Source organism: Sphaerodactylus townsendi, linkage group LG08 (assembly GCF_021028975.2).
Source record: "Sphaerodactylus townsendi isolate TG3544 linkage group LG08, MPM_Stown_v2.3, whole genome shotgun sequence".
In the NCBI taxonomy this organism is placed as follows: Eukaryota; Metazoa; Chordata; class Lepidosauria; order Squamata; family Sphaerodactylidae; genus Sphaerodactylus; species Sphaerodactylus townsendi.
Genome location: NC_059432.1, coordinates 86250389 through 86270769, shown reverse-complemented (window position 1 = coordinate 86270769; position 20381 = coordinate 86250389). Strand labels below are relative to the sequence as shown.

General features: G+C 40.9%; 1 protein-coding gene across 3 annotated transcripts in view; it reads left to right on the top strand.

The window, feature by feature from the left end:
• HLTF (helicase like transcription factor) overlaps positions 1-19594 on the top strand; it is a 31492-nt gene extending 11898 nt beyond the window's left edge. For 2 of the 3 annotated variants that reach the window (XM_048505454.1, XM_048505453.1), the window contains exons 12-25: positions 111-155; positions 1770-1910; positions 2566-2660; positions 3478-3621; positions 4935-5073; positions 7398-7533; positions 7795-7974; positions 8615-8739; positions 9470-9648; positions 14632-14751; positions 16619-16731; positions 16922-17102; positions 17932-18012; positions 18968-19594. In XM_048505454.1, coding sequence (XP_048361411.1) covers positions 111-155; positions 1770-1910; positions 2566-2660; positions 3478-3621; positions 4935-5073; positions 7398-7533; positions 7795-7974; positions 8615-8739; positions 9470-9648; positions 14632-14751; positions 16619-16731; positions 16922-17102; positions 17932-18012; positions 18968-19111 — 1823 coding nt within the window. In that variant the 3' untranslated portion in view covers positions 19112-19594. The remainder of the gene's footprint in view (positions 1-110; positions 156-1769; positions 1911-2565; positions 2661-3477; positions 3622-4934; positions 5074-7397; positions 7534-7794; positions 7975-8614; positions 8740-9469; positions 9649-14631; positions 14752-16618; positions 16732-16921; positions 17103-17931; positions 18013-18967) is intronic. The other variant, XM_048505455.1, reaches the window with a different exon arrangement.
• Positions 19595-20381: the final 787 nt, after the last annotated feature.

Sequence of the window (20381 nt, the reverse complement as noted above, 5' to 3'; positions counted from 1 at the left end):
AGAGTCTGCGCTCTTAACCACTACCCCATATTCTCAGTACACCAGATTGGAGTAACTCTCGTTAGAATTGTACTGTTAGTTGCTTTTTGACATTTTTCCTGTTTTACCAGCCAAAGCCCCAAAAACGCAACCGGGATCAAGAAAAAGGAGAAAAGGTATGACATTTAGAAACATATTAAAATGAGTGAGTTTATATTAGGGAGGGAAAAAAGCCGGAAAAGAAAGTGAAACTGGAAAGGGGAGGGGGGAAACAGAAAAATTAAGTGGTTGGAAGAGAAGAAAAGAAGAGGGGGTGGGAAGGAGGGGAAGATGAAGGTGTACATAATGGGTGGCTAAATTATTTGTGGGAAGGAGGGAAGAAAAAGAAGAAACTGTGGGGGGGGGGGGATGAGATGCTCCCTGAGAATCCTCACTGATCCCCCACTTGTAGTATTCTAGTAATACTTTTGATAATTATGCACCAGAACGCTTTGCAAACTAATTGCTGCTGTTTATTAGTAAAAGCCACTCTTTGCTAGAATTTCTCACTTCTGTCTCACCAGTCTTATTGTGTCTCACTGTACTCAGTGATGGTACATATTTCTGAGTGCAGAATATCTCAGGTTCAGTTTTATGCATTCCCAGTTTAAATCAGATTCAGTAAAGCAGGGGAAAGCTTCAGCCAGAGGCTCTGGAGACCTCTGCTGGTTATGGAATTGAAGTCTTTTCAGGGTCTTGCATCTCCAGTTAAAGGATTTTGGGTAAAAGGTTAGAAAGACCCCAGAACATCCTTTCTACAAAAGCAGACAAAACTGAACTGGCATTGCTGTTTATGTGAAGCCCTCCTAACACATGAACATATGTGGTTTTTCATTAATAACTATACCTATTTTTACTTGATTTTATGCTGCAGGTGTGATGAAAGCATTTGTGCTTCCCAACACTTGTGTAGATGTTTCTAGGCGAAGTATAAACTATGTCTAATTGAACTGGGCGCAGTGCTAAGCTAGGAAGAATCATTACTAGTTAACTGCTGGTACCTATGTGGATATGTATTATCAAAGGCTTTCACAACTGGAAGCAACTGGGTGTTGTGGGTTTTCCGGATGTGGTCGTGGTCTGGTAGTTTTTGCTCCTAACATTTTGCCCACATCTGTCTCACCATGACATGCTTCTCAAAATGCCAGCCATAAATGGAGGCGAAACATTAGGAGCAAAAGCTACCAGACCATGGTCATTCAGCTCAGAAAACCTTCAACAGCCTATACAAATAATCCACAGTTAAGGTAAAGGCTGATACTTATCTGAGGAACTTTTCAGGTATGTAGAAAAAGTCTTTGTACAGAGCAGAACAGGAAAGTAAACCAAAAACTTAGCTTGATAAGGATTAAATATAGATAGAATATTCAGAGGAAAAATATAAAGGGTAGAGAGAAGATATCAGCAAGAATACTTGAGAGATTTTGGTTGGGAGGGGTAGAATTCCCAGATTGTCTCTTCCACCCTTTCCAGTTGCTTGCTGACTCCTTGCTTGTAAATGTTTCTCAATAAATCTTTTCCTTTTAAGAATAAGTGTCAGTGGATGAATTTTAGTTCCCATCTCTTGTGATTGAACTCAGAGTACTGAATGCACTTATGGCTAAATATTTGTCAGCTGTTAAATATTTGTAAGCTGTCTCCTTAAAATAATGCTCTTTGAACTACTTACCTGGTCTATGCAGAGAGATTTCACAGTGGAACCTGCACAAACATAGTTGGACACTTGATTCTTAAACCTGTTTTCTTGACAGGAGCTTCTTCTGATGTTGTGGAAGATAGCGCGTTTGCCTCTGCTCTTGGGGAATCAGCCACTTATTCAAAGAAGGCAAAGAGAAAGGGTACTGCTTCTGCTCTTGGGAAACCAACCACTTACTCAAAGGCAAAGAAAAAAGGTATTGAGCCCACAGTCACATTATTCCCATTATGTCACTCAAAGTAAAATGCTCACAATACAGTTACTTAATAGATGGGAAGGGGAGTTCCCTGGAACATTTATATCTTTAAGACTATGGAGGAATTCCTATGCAGAAGTAAACAGAACAGTTGAATGTTGGCAATATCAGCATGGAGTTAGATCCATTTGTAGAGAAAGTGGCCTGCATTCTCCTTCCCTCATTTTCAGGGATCCCTTTAAGGGATTTTGGGTGAGTGCTTTTGATTACATGCCCAGATTGGGGGCTGTCGAGGTGCCATAGTGGGCGGGAGTATAATGTAGTGGCTGGAGCTTGTGTGGAATCCATCAATCTGCCATCCCATGTGATCTGGCTTGCCTAGCAGGTAGGCTGAGGCAGGGAAGAGCATTTTATTGGATGACAGTGGTCACCCAATAACTGGATCCATTTCTCCATGCTGTGTTATGGCTTTGACAGCCATTGAACCAATAAAGTTGTGACCATTCCATTCCAGCAAAGTTGTTGGTCTCTGTTTGCTCTGGGTATTATGCAGGGTGTGGGTTGCTGTCCCCTTCCCTCTTCCTCCTTTAACCCTGGGCCTACAACATTGTGTTGTGTGTGTTGCTGATAGTGTATTCTGTCTTTTGCCTTTAAGGAGGTACTGCTGTGCAGTCTAAGAAAAGTGAGTCTGAAGAGAATCTTAGAGCAACGCTGATCATCTGCCCACTTTCTGTTCTCAGCAACTGGACTGTAAGTTTGGATTTTTAATAACAGATTTCCCTGCCATAGCTTCTGTGGAATGCGCTCTTGAGTAGTGGACTTGCCTTATTTCTTCAGTAGAGTGCTGTTGAAATGTCAAATCTGGTTTTTCTAGCCTTTGAAATGTAGTCGTTTTTGTTTGATTTTTTCAGCTTTTAGTCAGGAAAAGGCAGTTGATTGGATCCAGTAAATTCCTTCCATTAAGGAGTCTTTGAAGGGAGTTCCTAGATGCAGCCACACTGAAACTATAGGGACAATACCTCTTGTTATGGAAACTGGTTTCCTGAAAATGGAATAGTTATTTACTGTGTATGAAATAAAGATTCTAATAAGTACATCTTCTGGGAGGATTGATGGAGGGGTGGAAATTTCAGATCATTCACTTAGCTGCATAGGTCCAATGATTATTCCAAGGAGGTATAATTAATGAGATTTGTGAGTATTGTGGAAGGCTTTCGCAGCTGGAATCAACTGGCTGTTCACACACAGTATTCCTGTATCTCTGGGTTTAAAAAAAAACACAGGAAGAAGAGATAATCAACAACTTTTAAAATATAGGCCTGATGACATGAAAACAATAGCAGTAAAGGCTATTCTGTTAGGCAACAAGTCTCAGTACAAATCAGGGTTGGCCTTACTCAAGGAATTCTTCCCTCAACATTGCAAAAATAAAGGTCATTAATCCACACAGTGATTCTCTCCTTATTTTACTATACTTTCACTCATAAGCAGTATTACTATTCTTCAAAGAAAATCTAGTTCGCAATAAGTATTGATATTGGTGACAGTTATCTTGTATCAATTTCAGGATCAGCTTGAACAACATATTGATCCAGCTGTTCATCTGAACACTTATGTTTATTATGGTTCAGAGCGCACCAAAGATCCAGCGGTCCTTTCAAGACAGGATATTGTGTTAACAACTTACAATGTTTTAGCTAATGACTACAGTGTAAGTAAATAAGATGTTTTGGTAAAAGGGTAGCATCTGTCATCTTAGAGATAGGGGAAAGCGTATGATTTATAGGAGCAAGATTTTTGTATTTAAAAGTTCACTACTAATGTTTTTAGGGCAACAACATTTCAAGACTTTAATATTCAGTTGTTACAATTTCAGCCTGCTCAAATGACATCTTATTACAAAGATGAGGATAATACTACAACTGCAGAGTCTTGATCTGCTTGGCATTTCAATATTCACATGATTATAACATTGGCTTGGAAATTACCCAGATGATTTTCCAAATGGGCTTTTATGGAAGGAGTAGTTAAGACATTGGACATTCCTCATCCTTGAAGCCCTGAAAGTTTGCTTAGGATTTCCCTATGGGTTAACTTGTCCTGTTAACACTTCCATAAAAAATACCTTATACATTAGTAACTTTTGTGGGGAGGGGATGTGCATCTGGAGCTAAAGGTGACCTTGACAAATGTAGTTAGTAAGCCATTTAAAACAGATTCATCTGTGTTTCTGGTACAACTTCCGTTGTAGGAGTTTAAAGTGGGCTAAGTTCTTTTCAAATACTTGAAACCTTTTGGATCCGTTAGCAACTACTTTTTGTTAATTGGGGTATGATGGCAATTTCAGGTGTTGGGGAGGGGATGTTTGGTTTAAACTAAGGAGCAACCGGGATAATATACTATGGAAAGATGCCATGTCAATTGTCTGTAATGTTTTGATTTATTGGTGGCTTATGTCCATTTGTGAGTGGGATAGGGAAATCCTTGACCCTTCTATATTATATTGCATCTTAGTGTGGATTCTTCCTTTTTAGAATAGAGTCTAGGCAATCCTCATCCTCCCCCTTCCCTACCCCATAAAAGTACTCACATTCTTGCTTTGTAGTGAAGTAGAGGTTTGTACTCCACTACTGTGTCTTCAGAAAATATCAGTTGTTCAGCTTCTACTTTATTTGTTCTGAAACTGTTGCTAGATTTTTTCCCCTAAACTGAGAGATGACTGACAGTTAAATATATACATATTTCTATAGTGTTTCTTTTAAATTTGGAGTATGTAGTGTTTAAACTGTCATAATAGCCTTTTGAAGAAATGTTAAATTGAAAATTTGACTTTCAGTTGCATCCATGATTATTAATTTCACTGTACATGGTTTGAGTGGCATGTTTTAATGATATGCCGAAGGTTTGATGCAGCTGATTTTCTCAGTTGCTCTTTTGTGAAGTGCACAAAGATCTTTACTGTAAGAGAGAATGAATGTGGCATGTGTTAAAAAATATATCGGAATCATTCATATTTTGTTCCAGGCAAAAAGTAATAGTCCTTTGCACAATTTTAAGTGGCTGAGAGTGGTGTTGGATGAAGGGCACACAATACGAAACCCGAACGCTCTACAAACAAAGGCTGTTCTAGATTTGGATGCCCAAAGAAGATGGATTTTGACAGGTATTTATCACCATAGGCTGCCCATTGCTTTAACTTCTGAATGATGAGGTTAGATGTGAACAGCTGTACATGCGGTGTTTCCTTGACTTCGGTAGGACTTGCATGCTGATGGCAGAACATTTTTATATTTAGTACCTGTAAAGTGGTCCGAATTATTGATATGGATGACTATTTGCTGGGGCAAGTACTGGCTGCAAATCTTTTCCCTACTCCCCCTCAATGGTTCTATTGCTCCATCTTCCCCTAAGTTGGTTCAGGAATGTGTGCATATGAGATGGGCCCAGTTCTGTTAGGGCTGCATTCTCTGTATTTCCTTTCTTCCTGCTCAGGCAGGGGGTGGGAAGAGAAGCAGCCACATAATAGCACTCTCTCTTTGCAATGAGCAGATGTAGTTGCTTCTGCTATGCTAGAGGCTACAGTTGTATCCCTGATGTTTGTTTGGCTGCAGAGGTTGCCTTGATGGAACAGTACACCTTTGGTGTTGCTGCCTAAGCTGCTGAGCTGCTTGGTGCTGTTTTACTGTTGTGAACTCTGTCAACTGTAGGAAACATAAACTGGCGACAATTAATAGAGGAAATAACCACATCCTACTCTCACAGTCAGCCTAATTCGGTCAAAGGGCAATCTATTTATTTTTATTCTTCTGAGATCATACATACCGTTGGACTTATTTCTTTATTGAAAACATTTTTAGACCGCTTTTTCACTCAAATACGGTTCCCCAAGGTGGTGAACATCAAACATTGAAACATACAGTAAGAACATATAGAGATACAAACTCAGTCAACCAGTGAGGAGGGCCAATAAGAATTTACTGAGGATATGCCAAATGAAACAGAAAAGTCTTCACCTGCTGGTGGAAGACAATGACAGAGAGAGACAGGTCAATGTCCCAGGGGAGAGAATTCTAAAGTTTCAGCATCACAACCTAAAAGGTCCTTCCTCCAGTTGCCACTCGTCTGTCCTCATGGTGGGGGCACCCGAAGCAAGACCTCCAAATATGAGTGGAGAGGTAGATATGGGAGCACCTTGATCCCTAAGATATGTTGGCCCCAAGCTGTATTGACCAACACCTTGAATTTGGTTTGGAAGCAAATTGGGAGCCAGTGTAGGTTACCCATTCAACACTTTCGCTACTTCGTTTTCCACCAGCTGTAGCTTCAGACAGTCGTCAAACATAGTCCTACGCAGAGCACATTGCATTAATCTAATCTGGATGTTACCGGGACATGTACCACAGTGGCAAAAGCTTTCTTGCTTAGGAAGAACTGCAGCTGAGGCACCAGCTCTAGCTCCTTCTGCAACCTGCTTATCCAGCAGGAGGCCTGGCTCCAGCAGCCAACCGCAAGCTGTGAACCCGCTGCTTTAGTGGGAGTGCAACTCCATCCAGAACATTCATAAGTCAAACCTCCCCTGCCCCTGGTAGCACCTCCATTTTGTCAGGATGTAGCTTGTTAACCTCATTCATTCCAGTACTGCCTCCAGGTACTTTTTATACTTCCAAAGCCTTCATGGAGTCTGCTGGAAACATGAAATAGAGCTGAGTGCCATCCGCACAGTGGTGGCAACTCAGCCCAGATCTCCGGATAACCACTTCCAGCAGCTTTCCACAGATGTTGAAAAGCATAGGGAACAAGAGAAGAACCTTATGGGACCCCAGAGGTCAAGTGGCAGACCAGCAGTCCCCCAGCAATGTGCTCTGAACCCTACCTTCAAGGTGGGACTGAAACCACTGCAAAGCATTGCTTCACAGTGCCAATCTTAAAAGATGGGAACTTAAGAGGTACATCTGTACCTGGCTAAAAGTTGTTTCCATAGCAAAACTCAGTACATACCAATATTGTTATATTTCATACAGTAAGCCTTTCTTCTTTACAAAGACCACTTTTAAGTATTCATTTTTGAATGGGTGAATTAAAATCATCAAGATTCATTGCCTCATCTTCTGCATGTGGTGTTCTGCGTATTTGATATGTTGCCATATAAAGCTGTAGATTCCCAGCTGCCAACCAGCCATTCATCCCTGGTCATACTTGCATCCCTAACTTTATGGGCAACTAATAAATATGAGAAAGTGGTTTCAGATAGTATTGTCTAGGAAGCAGTATGTTAATATACAATGACAACCTTTTTGAAGTAATTTTAGTAATATGTGAAATACTTTTGGTTGGCTTCACATAATAAATCAAGCTAACGATTGCTATAATTCTCTCATTGCTATAATGCTCTCATAGGGTTTCCCCCCCATTTACTAGTTTTGACTTGGTAATTTTCTATTGATTGAGCAGGGTGTTAATGTGTGTGGTCTCCCCCTTTCTTTTTAGGCACACCTATTCAGAATTCCTTGAAGGACTTGTGGTCTCTTCTTTCTTTTTTGAAGCTGAAACCTTTTACAGACAGAGAGTGGTGGCGGCGAACAATCCAGCGTCCTGTCACTATGGGAGATCAAGGCGGGCTTAAGTATGAAATGCTTCTAGCACCTTTTGGAAAAGCATGGCGTACAAAGGCCATTTGAACCGCTATGAATATAGACTTTAAAATAAACTGATCTTACCACTAATTTACCACTAATAAACTGATTTTACCACTGATTTACCACTAATGCAGTAAATATGCAGCTTTGCTTATCTTCATTCACAAGTCTTAGCAATGCAATTCAACACGAATTCTGTCCAAGCATTAATACAGTCTGTCTCATGGGCACTTCCTTTGTATTACTAGGCGTTTACAGTCCCTGATTAAGAGCATTACACTTCGGAGAACGAAAACAAGCAAAGTTAAAGGAAAACCAGTGTTGACGCTTCCAGAGCGTAAAGTATTTATTCAGCATATTACGCTTACAGATGAAGAGAATGCTATTTATCATTCAGTGAAGAATGAGAGCAAGGCTGCTATTAGCAGGTAAATGATGCCAACTGTTAAGTGAAGAAAGAAAATTCCATTACATTGCATTCAATTGTTGCAGTCTGATTTGCAACAGTATATAATTGTCTTGGTATATGTGGTTTCAAAAAACTGGAATGCAGAATTAGGGAATAAAGTTAGAACAACTTGATTGCAACATTGAGCTCCTGCTTTCAGTGGTCACAACAGTTGCTCTGCTTGATTGCAATCTGAGTACTAGTGCTAATTGATGAAATATTCATGGTATTATCTTATATGAGTGACAGAGTCCAAAGTAGCAGTGTTATTTATCAAGAAGGCAGGACCGTGGGAATGTAGTAACATCTGCAGCTATTATAAGCACATACAAAGCAATTTGACTTGATAAAAATGTGCTGGTTTCGTGAGGTTTTAGCCAGATGGTTCCTGATAGTGTTGATCATGCAAAAGAAACTACACAAGAGTGTGACAGTAGTCACATATGAAAATTTGAGTGACATATAAATGGAGGTTGCAGTTTGTATTCAAGGTGTGAGAGTGATGCAAAAGGCAAATTAATTGTACGTAAGCACAATTTATATTAAAAGCTTCGAGGATGTATAAATTGCAGTTTGAGTGGATATTGAAGCTGTAAACCACACTTTGCTCTATTTTTCAGATATTTTAGTGAGGGAACTGTTTTGACCCACTATGCAGATGTTCTGGGTGCCTTGCTGAGATTGAGACAGGTGTGTTGTCATCCACATCTCTGTGCAAGTTTACCTCCATCTACCTTTGAGGAAGGTTGGTATCATTCCCTATTAAAATGTAGCAATGCTTTTGTCACGGAGGCTGTGAAAAAAAAGATGAAAGGCTTGATTTTGTTAGACTTGTGTAGAGAAAAGCTACATTCACTTTATCATTTCGCTTTTAATGGCTTGTTAGCATTCAGATCTGTGTGTGGTTACCTCATCAGCAGGCGAGCATGCTTAGTGTGATGAATTGGAGGACAGCAGCCCCATTTTTTGTCACACTGTTTTAAGCTGCTGGAATGTCTGACATCTCTAAGGTTCTTTTGGTGTTGTTTACTGAGATCACAGGGAAAATACATCATCTGATCCCGCTTTACCACCCCCAAAGGACCTATTAAAACATAGCCAAAGAGGCCATAACGGTGTGCAGGGAGGGACATTGAATTTAACTTGTTTCCCTTCAACCTGACAGCCGTCTGCCACAGTGAGGGCCTGTTAACAATCATACCACTCTGGACCTAAAAGGTAAAGGGTGAAAATGCCCTGCAAATTCAAAATGTCCTGTTTTTATTCACTGGTGTACAGTGTAAAATATCAGGCGTACACAGATGCCTTCACATACTGAATATATACAGGATAAATATGTATTAGGCCAACTGGCTTTTCAAAGAAAATATACAATAGGTAGTAACATCTATTATATGCTGCTTCAGTACTGTAATACCAGGTAATGGAGTATTCTCATGTTTTTTCTTTAATGTAGTGTTTGTTTTTATGGCCAGGTAATGGTACTCCTGAACAGCTGCGTACAAAGTTAATAGAGAAGATGAAGCTAGTTCTAAGCTCTGGATCTGATGAAGAATGTGCTATATGCTTAGATTCCCTCAATCTTCCTGTGATAACCCACTGTGCTCATGTGTACTGTAAGCCATGCATTTGTGAAGTCATCCAGAGAGAGAAGGTTAGTTAGTTATAAATTATTCTAAAGTGATGTGCGTTAGTCTTGAGTAACTGAAAGATAAGTGTGTTTTTGTATAGGCCAGTGGTGGCGAACCTTTGGCACTCCAGATGTTATGGACTACAATTCCCATCAGCCCCGGCAAGCATGGCCAATTGGCAGGGGCTGATGGGAATTGTAGTCCATAACATCTGGAGTGCCAAAGGTTCACCACCACGGGTATAGGCAAATGAATTGCTTTATATCCCCTTTGAATTTGTGTATGCATGCAGTGCTGTCAAGTCGCAGCTGACTTACGGCAACCCCATATGATTTTCAAGGTAAGAGATGTTCAGAGGTGGTTGACCATTGCCTTCCCCTACCTGGTGACCCTGGTACTCCTTGGAGGTTTCCTGTCCAAATACTAACTAGGGATGAACCTGCTTAGCTTCTGGGATCTGATATGATCAGACTAGTTACTGTGAATTCAGTGTGTCAAGCCTGCTGAATCTGTTCGACCAAATTACAGGGTGTCATTTTGAAACTGATCCACCATTGTATTGGTTTTGAGTGTTCTAAAACCATTTTTGGGATTGGATATAGTTTGAAAAACTTGAGTTGTGTTCTTTTGTATCAGAAGTAAAGCCAGACATATTTGGAGATCAATCTGGTAGTTGTTAAAACATATTAAAAACATATTTCTACGTATCCCCCCGCCCCCGCCGCTGCCTTAATGATTCTTCCCCTCCCCATAATATACCCTTTACCCAAGAGATCACTTTTCTCCAGTTTCAGGCAGATAGAAAAAAGAGTCCTCGTTCTCTAGGCAATTAAATTCTCACTTGCACAGCAAGTACAAGCAGGCAAGAATTGGCATCAGAGAGCTTTTCCCTGGGTCTGTAAATGAGTTGCTTCTAGAGCAAACATATTTGTAAATTGTAATATTTTGATTATGAATTGTGTGGCTTCTTGAGCCCTGATGATAGGTGGGCTATCAATGTTTCAATTTTAAAAAATCAGTAAATAAGGTTTCTTTCCCACACTCCTGTTGAGCTGCCCTTCTCTCAGTCTGATTCCAGTACCAGGAGTCATATTTACACTGAGGGAAAAATGCTTTAGAATAAAATGGAAAATGTAGCAAAGCTTTGTGGTAACGGGACACATATGGGTGGGGGTGCAGCTACTTAATTTCCAGAATCAGCAGTTCACCTTCAGGTAGAGAAATGATTTGACCCAAATCAGCCCATTTGCACAGTCAACCTGAAAATCCCCTATGCAGCCCAATGGGCTGTGCGTCACTTTGAGGTGGCCTAAGTTGCTGGCTGGCAAAGAGGCCGTTCCCAGACTGAAAGCCTTGTGGAAGCTGACTAAAGTTGGCTCTCTCGGGGGAACACCCCACCCACTCTGGCGTGGGCTCTTGCAACAGAGAAGCACCAGCACAGCAGCAGGGTCTGAGTTTGGGTGCTGGGGAACTGTGTAGCACTCCACTGACAGGGTATTTCCTCTCCCCACCAGTGCATTTGCCCCTAGCACTGACATAAGGGATACTTGCATTGACATGTTGTTTGCCAGCCTCCCTGTGGATTGCACTGATAACCTCTGTCCTTTCATTGTACTTGCTGGCAGACAGGCAAGAGGTTTTCCCCTGCCTGCTCCACATGCACAGTCCCAGATAATGGAATAGCTTATACATCAAGGACCTATGATTGTATAGGATTGGAAAACTCTCCCAAAGCTTGTGAAATGGTGATTAGTTGAAAACAAAAATGCATAGCATAGACATTTATTTATTTATTTATTTATTTATAATCAAATTTATATACCGCCCCTCCCCCGAAGGGCTCTGGGCGGTAAACAACACAATCATCACAACAATAACATTAAAATCCCAATTAAAACAGCGAATTAAATAAGTTACAGCGGCATCCAACAAAACTTCATAAAACGTAATACACCCACCCTGCAAACAGACCCAAAAAGCTGAGGGCCCAATTAAGGGCCCAGAGCATAAAAAGGAGGGAGGAGGGAGGGCGCACTTCAGCGGTCAGCCCACTCCAAACGCCTCAGGTGGAACAACTCGGTCTTACAGGCTCTCTCTTGAACTCTCCAAGATCCCAAGCGGGAGACAGCCGAATAGCTGAGTGGTAGGGAGTGTTCCACCAGGCAGGGGGCCAGGGCTGTAAAGGCCCACAATGGCCCGGGTAGAAGGCCAACCAGCATCATCGAGGGGGCCAGGGACAGCCAGCAAAGTTGGCCTCTCTGCCGAGCACTTAAGAGGCATAAAGGGACATATGGGGTAAGACGGTCCCACGGAAGGTACGAAGGAGTCCCCAGACCCGGCTGTAAAGGAGCCTTAAAGGTGAGTACCCACACCTTATGAATGATTCGGAACTCAACCGGAAGCCACATGCCTATCAGGAAGCCACATGCCTATCAGAACTCAACCGGAAGATACATGCCTATCAGGATGTTCCCAGCATCCTTGAAACAAACATATTGTTGATGCTGAGTAACACTTCTCTTTGTTGGTGTGATGAGATTAAAGTTTTAACAGCATATCAACTTGTAAAGTTGTTCTTGTTTTCATTTGTTATCCACTTGTCATTTTTATTTGTTTTTATTTTCTGACATAAAAGACAACACATAAAACACACAAACATAGAAAATAGAAACAAATAACTACCCATTACACATTATATAGTGATTTCCACCTAGCTCATCTTTGACTACAAGTTGACTCTAAATTCAAAGCATATAATTAACATGTTGATTTAGTAATTTTTTTCTTAAATACATTCTGGTAATTACAATCTACTGTTTTCTTTAGATTTCAAACCCTGCCACCCCTTCTCTATGTGAATACTTTTTCAAAAGATAGTCTATGAAGGGTTTCCAATTTTGTAAAAATTAGTCCAAACTGTTAATTCTTAGTAATGCCGTCAGCTTCCCCCTTTCTGCATATTCCGTAAATTTCAGAATCCAGTCCTCTTTTGTTGTTGTCTTGTTGCCTCTCCATTTTTGTGCATATAAAGTCCTTGCTGCAGTTGTCATATATAGTGTTTTGTATTGCTTAGGAAAGTCCTCTCCCAGCCTCAGCCTTTTAAAATTATTATTATTTTTAAAAATTGCAATTCCTTGAGTATCATCTTCCCAACAGTCATAGCCTCTTTATTTGCCTGCCACATTTTGCTATTGTTTAAAACATGATACTGAGTTAATTATTGGAATGGCTTGAAACAAAAATATCATCCTTGGCAAGACCACTTGTCATATTGGTAGAAATTGTCTCTCTGTATGTGTATTCTGCATTTACAGCTTCATTTCTCTTCGAAAAGAATGAATTAGAGGTTATCCTGTGTTTATATAGCTAAGTGAGAGTTCGTCACTTCTATTCTGCTATTACATAACCAGAGTTTATTATGTAGATTTTATCAACTAGGGTGGAGAAGAGAATTTATAAATGAAGCAGTTAGTGCATCTTCACATTAATCCAGTACAGACTGGTAGAACTCCCATGATAGTAGTGACCCAAAAACCTCTTTCCGGGTAAACACGTTCATACCAGGCATGTCACTAGATCAGCTTTAATGAGGATCTGTTCTCATGTTAAAATTACCAGCTGAGCTTTTGTGTCATTTTGCTTTGTTTGTTCCTGGGTAGAAAAGAAGAGTTGAGACTGTAGAAATCTTATGTGATTAGGCCAGTGCTGCTTGACTCTAAAGCTTGCACTTTAGTGTGAGAAATATATGTTACATTTCAAATATATTGGAGTGGATCTTCTGTGCCTGTGGAAATCACTAGTGGGGGACCATCATTCCCCTCCTTTCCCTAGGAGCTACTTGTAGGAACCAGAGTTTGGGGGATCCAGAATATGGGTTGCCACAGGGTGGAGCAGGAAGTGAACAGAGGAGTTCCTCCTCCCTTTTCCTACAAAAAACATGTAAGAGCGAAAGGATGCACACGGTCTAACCCAGTGCTGTTCCAGTGCTTATGGCCTCTCCTTGGACTCCTGAGGATAATCTCCTAAAAAGTTCTGTTATGCGGTATAAATCTTTCCAGCTGTTCCAGCTCCAGCAGAGTTGGTGGAGTGAGTTTCTTGGGCAGGCAGTAAAGAAATGTTTTTAATGAATAACCATCAATGTGTAGATCAGCAGTTAAGGGACAGTACTAGACAACCTGTTAAGCTTGTAATCAGAGTTTGTGAGGATTAAAATGTCGTCTGGTTAAACTCTGTGTGCACCCATCTTTGAAGGAGGAGGAATTGTTTATTCATCTACCTATTTTCGTACTTGAGAATAGCAGCTTTCTGTATGTCACATACTGCAGCAAATGAGTAGAACTGGATGGCTACAAAATTGAGGCAGTCAAAAATGCTTCCCTGTTTTGAGGAATATTCATTGGGAGCAGCACATTTGGCAATCATTCAAGCCTTCAATGGGATCACAATCCAGTGTTGTTTTTTTTACATTCTTCACAGTCCACCTTTCTCATTGAGACAAGGTGTTTGGAACCCTTGAACCATTTGAAAGGATTATTAGAGTGGTATTTGAACTGCTGTACACGACGTTGCCTAGTAATTAGTGAATGAATGGGGAACAGCTCTGCCTAGCAGAGAAAGAGCTGAAGCAAGGTTATTCAGAGTTTATAGAGAAGAAAATTGCAGGGTGGTTTTGTGGAACAGATATGTGGATTCATTGGCACTAAAATGTTATCTGGTTTATTGTTAGAATGTCGCATGACAAGAATGTTAAGGCCTGTTCGTGTTGGCATGTCTAGCAGAAATTGTAGCCCCTCCCCCCTCCAAAACGGAATGCTGCTCTGTAGTATTTACATGACAGTCCTAGGTAATTCATTAGTAACAACCTCCCCACTCCCAATTAGTTATGAATTGATGATACTGAACTGTTAATTGAAATGTAACATGAAACATGCTTTTAAAGATGGCATGAAAAGGACAATGTAGGTGTGTTGAAGACACTCTCACTGGACACTGTTATGTTTTTACAGCCAAACGCCAAATGCCCTCTTTGCAGGAAAGAGGTTGAATTACAGCAACTCGTAGAATGTCCTTTAGAAGATTCTGATGACACAGAAAAGCCTGCCCAAGAGTGGATATCAAGTTCGAAGGTAAATGGTGCATTTGAACGTTCACTGTTGTAAATTTTCAGAAAAGAAAATGATGCTGTTAATGAGTTATCTTTTCTTTTAAACCCAGTGTTTGGTTCATGGCAAACAAATCATACCTAGAGGCTAGAAGATAGGTGCAAAACATGAAACTGTTCAGATTCTTCATCCAGCATCGTAAAGGACCTCAAGATTGGGAATGTAGGAAGGGTGACAATAACTGGCTTGAATTCAGACCTTTTATTTGTGCAACTGGAAGCATCCCATTGCCGTTACCCACATCGTTCCTGAAGCTTGTCTCCAGAGGCGTAGCAAGGGGGGAAAGCGCCTGGTGCACTGTTGTGTCCTCTGCCCCCACCATGCCCCCGGAACACCCTCGCCACACCCCCACGGGAAGGCACCCGGTGCATCACCCCCTGTCCCCCCGGAGCTACGCCTCTGCTTGTCTCACTGTTGGAGAGCTTTCGGGTGCAAGGTACTGTAGGGGGACAGGAGGGTCCCTTCTGCTTGTTGTTCGTTAGATTCCGTCCAAAGTTTCAGCATCAGAACAAATTCTAGTTGCTGGTCTTGTTAGAAATATACTTCAAGGGAAAACTTCCAAGTAAACACTCTTAAAACATTAATAGATACTTCCCAAATGCATGTAATAGAACTCTGCTACATAAGCAAGCTGCTCTTCAGGGTGGCACAAAGGCTGCTGACTGCTTGGCAGCCATTCAGCCTGTCTTGCCAGCATTCTGTCTTCTGGCCTGAGTAAGTTGGGCATTCATCCGTGCTTTCCGCTGGCTTGGCTTGTTTGTGCAGCCAATCTGAGCCTCTAATGTTGGTGCATGGATTCTTCTTAATAAAAAGAAAGTAACAAAGGGGAGCTGCATGATCTCTCAGTCTTTTTGCGTGTAGCTAAGTTCTGGACCTATTTTCCTCCCCTCCCTTCACTCTCATTTTGATGCTTAGTACACTTTCCCCCTTCTGTCCCCTCACTGAGCCTGTAACAATTCACGTTTCTCTCTCTAGATTCCTTTCTTTCATGTAGCGCTTAAGTTGGTGCATTGAGCTGGTGCATTTCTCTTGTGCTGGTTTTCATGGTTATAACCCGGAAGGGCTGTCTTACTGGAGCAGAGGGAGACACTGCAGTATTTTCCTAGTGTTTATACAAGATTCATTCTTTTTCTCTCATGTGCCGTGACTTGTCTCAGTTACTGAGAGTCACAGTGGGGGCAGGGTGGGGAGAATTCTAGAAAGAAAAACATGGAGTGGTTAGTACAGTGACCTCTGAAAGCACAGAGGAGGCAAGAAACCATTCAGAAAGAATTTTAGCAGATGCATGAATCCCATTTCTCAAGACGGTGAATTTCTTTGCTTGGATTTTATTCCATTTTTAGTGTAACCTTTTTACTGCTTTCTAAAAAAACACAAAAAAACCACAGTATTTGTTACATTATGAGTTAACTTTGTGGTTGAAGCCCCCCAGCCTCCAAAAGAATATCTTCCAAATTGAAAGAGAGCTGCGAGCCCTGTTGGTTGGCTACAGCAGTCTTTTGTGAGTAAGCATCTGATGAAACGGTCTCTTTCTCTTGGAGGTTTATGCCAGAGCACATGTAAGGTTTCACAAGACTTTTTGTTGCATAAGGAACCAGTTTTATTTATTCTTCCGTCTTAGTGTATTGAGCTTACTTTCATCTGCCTGAGCAAAAGAATTTTTGGTATGTGGGAACAGAAGATGAAGAGAATAAAAATGTCACTTTGGCACACGGTATTCTGAAAACATGTTTGGCTTCCTTCCTTCCTTTACATGACTTTTCTAGTTTAGTCTTTTGATTAAAGAAGTTTGTCATTGATAAACTGAAAATAAATGTCTTCTGTGTTTCAGATCAATGCCCTGATGCATGCTTTGCTAGATCTAAGGAAGCAAAATCCAGCTATTAAGAGTATCGTTGTTTCTCAGTTCACAAAATTTCTCTCCCTCATAGAGGTTCCACTGAGGTAAGCAGGAATGCATGCTTGAATAAAATTATGCTTGTTTAAAGTATCGCTTGAATCACTAAACAATGTGGACGCCATTCCGTTCCTTTGCCCTGCCCCTCTGGTGAAGTGGCTTCTCACACTTCAAAAAAAGTTCTTCAGGTGGGAGCACTAAAAAGGTTGCCCAGCCATATCACCTCTTCTGCTGCAGGAAATCTGGCTTTATCTTCACTCGTTTGGATGGGACAATGAGGCAGAAAAAAAGAACAGAGGCAATTCAGCAGTTCCAGAGCAGTGAAGCTGGATCCCCAACTGTGATGCTGTTGTCTCTAAAAGCAGGTGGAGTTGGCTTGAACCTGACAGCAGCCTCACAAGTCTTTTTAATGGACCCAGTGAGTATGGTCTACTTGTTACTATTTTTTAAAAAACTTGGGACACTTTCTGATCTGCAAAATCCCAGCCCAGATTGGTTGCTGGGGCAGGTGACAATGGGTTTTTATTTATTTATTTATTTATTTATTTATTTATTTATTTATAATTAATTAATTAATTAATTAATTAATTAATTAATTAATTAATTAATTAATTAATTTTATATACCGCCCCTCCCCCGAAGGGCTCAACAATGTTGATGATGGGTGACAAATACCGTGAATTTTTTTTGGGGGGGGGGAATTGTTATACCCTGGTTTGATTGTTTGATCAAGGTCTTACAACACCAGCTGTTGGGTTCCTGGCAGCTTCTAGGTTTCATGGCAAACAAAATGGTTGTCTAGAATTGTTTACTGATGAACAACTTCTCATCAGTGTGCGTAGTGGTTAAGAGCAGGTGTACTCTAATCTGGAGGAACCGGGTTTGATTTCCTGCTCTGCCACCTGAGCTGTGGAGGCTTATCTAGGGAATTGTTTGTTGTGAGGGGGGAAGGGAAAGGAGATTGTAAGCCCCTTTCAGTCTCTTATAGGAGAGAAAGGGGGGATATAAATCCAACTCTTCTTCTTCTGTGAAACTATCACAGTAAGCTGAAATGCAAGTCTGAGCTACCTGTGTCTAGTTTTGTATGCCTGTCTTAATGACATTGGTAGAAAACTGAATCATTAGATACAATTTAGCAAAGTCCTTTTCTACAGTGCTTTATTGGTTTTTCCAAAAAAGAAATCTCTACATTTGCAAGCACATTCCTTACAGCAGGGCTTAGTTTGAATATTTAATGTCTCTGATAGGCTTGGAATCCTGCTGCAGAGGATCAGTGTTTTGACAGATGTCATAGACTTGGGCAGAAGCAGGATGTTACCATCACGAAGGTGAGCTGGCATCTGACTCTGGTGCAGTCAACAGAGTGTGCAGTGAGCAGGCCTGGACTGTGTGTTCAGTCCTCCTTCTTTTTTTAAGAAACCTTACCTATCAGCTTTTGGGTGGCAAAATCAAGTGGGAGCATCAGTGGCGTAGTGGTTAAGAGCAGGTGCACTCTAATCTGGAAGAACTGGGTTTGATTCCCTGCTCTGCCGCCTGAGCTGTAAAGGCTTATCTGGGGAATTCAGATTTGCCTGTACACTCCCACACACGCCAGCTGGGTGACCTTGGGCTAGTCACAGTTCTTCAGAGCTCTCTCAGCCCCACCTACCTCACAGGGTGTTTGTTGTGAAGGGGGAGGGGAAAGGAGGTTGTAAGCCCCTTTGAGTCTCCTACAGGAGAGAAAGGGGGATATAAATCCAGCTCTTCTTATTCTCTTCATTGTGGGGTGAGGGTCTGAATCTGGCTCCACATTCCTCCTTTCAAATAAATGGATAAGATCTTGAATTTTTAAGAAGCTTTGCGTGGACACTGAATGATTGGGAAGGGGAAGTATGGGTGTGGTTTGTCATCCAGGTAGGAATATCTATATGGAAGCCTGTTGCTGTAGGAGGGAGTTCTAAGTTTAAAGGAAATAATCTTTACCCATTGGCTACTGCTTAGTCCAGGGGAAGGGAAAAGATACTATGAAATAATGTTCCCCTCTCACCCCACAACTTTTGTCTCAACTTGCGTAAGTTAACACTTCATGTTTCAAGATTATGGGTTGAATCCTGATATTCCCTTCTGCTAAGTTGACCACCCTTCTCTGATGGAAGTAACTTTTTCTGTTAAAGCAAGACTCCTCACTGAGAAGAAAGCAGTCATAGGAATCAAGCCGATACATTTTCAATTACTTTTATTTTTTAAAGCCATTCTTTGTCCATCCCCCTTCTGTTAATCGTATTTTTTAATTTTTCATTTTAGTTCATTGTGGAGCACTCAGTGGAAGAAAACATGCTGAAAATTCAGGACAAGAAGAGGGAACTTGCAGCTGGAGCCTTTGGAGCCAAAAAACCTTCCTCTAGTGAAACCAAGATTAATGAAATTAAAACTTTGCTGGACTTATAATTTTGTTATATTGGGACTAAGGCTGACATGATGTTACCTATTTAAGTCAGCACGCTTATAAGTATTTAGGATGGGTCTGTCGTCTGTGAATATTAGCTTCATTGCACAACAATGCAGGGTCTACATTTCATCCAACTTTTAAAAACTAGGTATTGAGTTTTTGGGTAAAATGTCTATCAGGGATTTCAGATGGGCAACGGCAGCAGAAAATGATGGCATACCTTTTTGTCAAGTGTCATTTAGATAACCTACTTTGTGTATTTTTGCAACCATTCTATCTAGAGAATGGGAACTGAAGTTTTTGAATTCTTAAGTTAGACTTCAGACAATTTTAAAAGAACAATATTTTATTTAGGTGTTATCTGCAGCAATATTTTGGTTGAGAAATCAGGATGTGAACCGTCTGCATATTGGAGTTCAGTTGTATAGTACTATCTTTTGCCATACTGTATCAGACCCAAAGTAAATATTTGTCTTTGTTGATTCTCTGCTTCTGTTCTTATACTGAAAAGCAGTCCTTCAAAGAACAGCATTGGTGAAAATACTGAAAGCTGTTTTTAAATCTTATTTATTTTAAAAAGCTATATATGCTGCCTCTACAGACCTGGTAAAGGTGTCTCATGGTTAAAACAACAAATGATATTGTTATGTTCTAATCGGGATGCTGTCTAGAATATAGACCAGTAGAAGGAATGCTAAATATGTTGTCTGCTTTACTGGTGGTTGAAAAGTCATCAAGTCAGAGCTTACTTATGGTGACCCCAGCAAGGAGTTTTAAAAGTGAAAAGCCTTCCTGTCCAGTCTTCCTTCATGGTGTCTCTTCCAAAGTACTGACACTGCTATCTTTTGAGCTCTGATGAAATCAGACTGTACCACGCTGCGTGCCTCGCTCTGATTTACTTAGAATGGACTTATTTTGATCTTACGTCTGTTGAACCTGGGATCTCTGAAGGCCAGGCTACTTGTTAATTGGATTTTTGCCATGTGAGGACAGCCTTGAGTCCTCTGTGCCATCATAAATTAGGCACTGATTCACAGCAACTTCCCTCAGCCACTCGGAGGCAATTATTGGTCCCCTCGTTAAACAACCATCTCTACAGAAAAATCATGCTACTGATTGCCACCTGGTCTTCAACCTGTGCTTCCTGAGCAAAGATACAATACCTGTGCTTCCTGAGCAAAGATGCAATACCAAACTCCAGGTCATCTTGGGTAATTCCTATGCTCTGGACTCTTCTCACTGGTTTCAGGGTGGGATGTAGGATAGAGA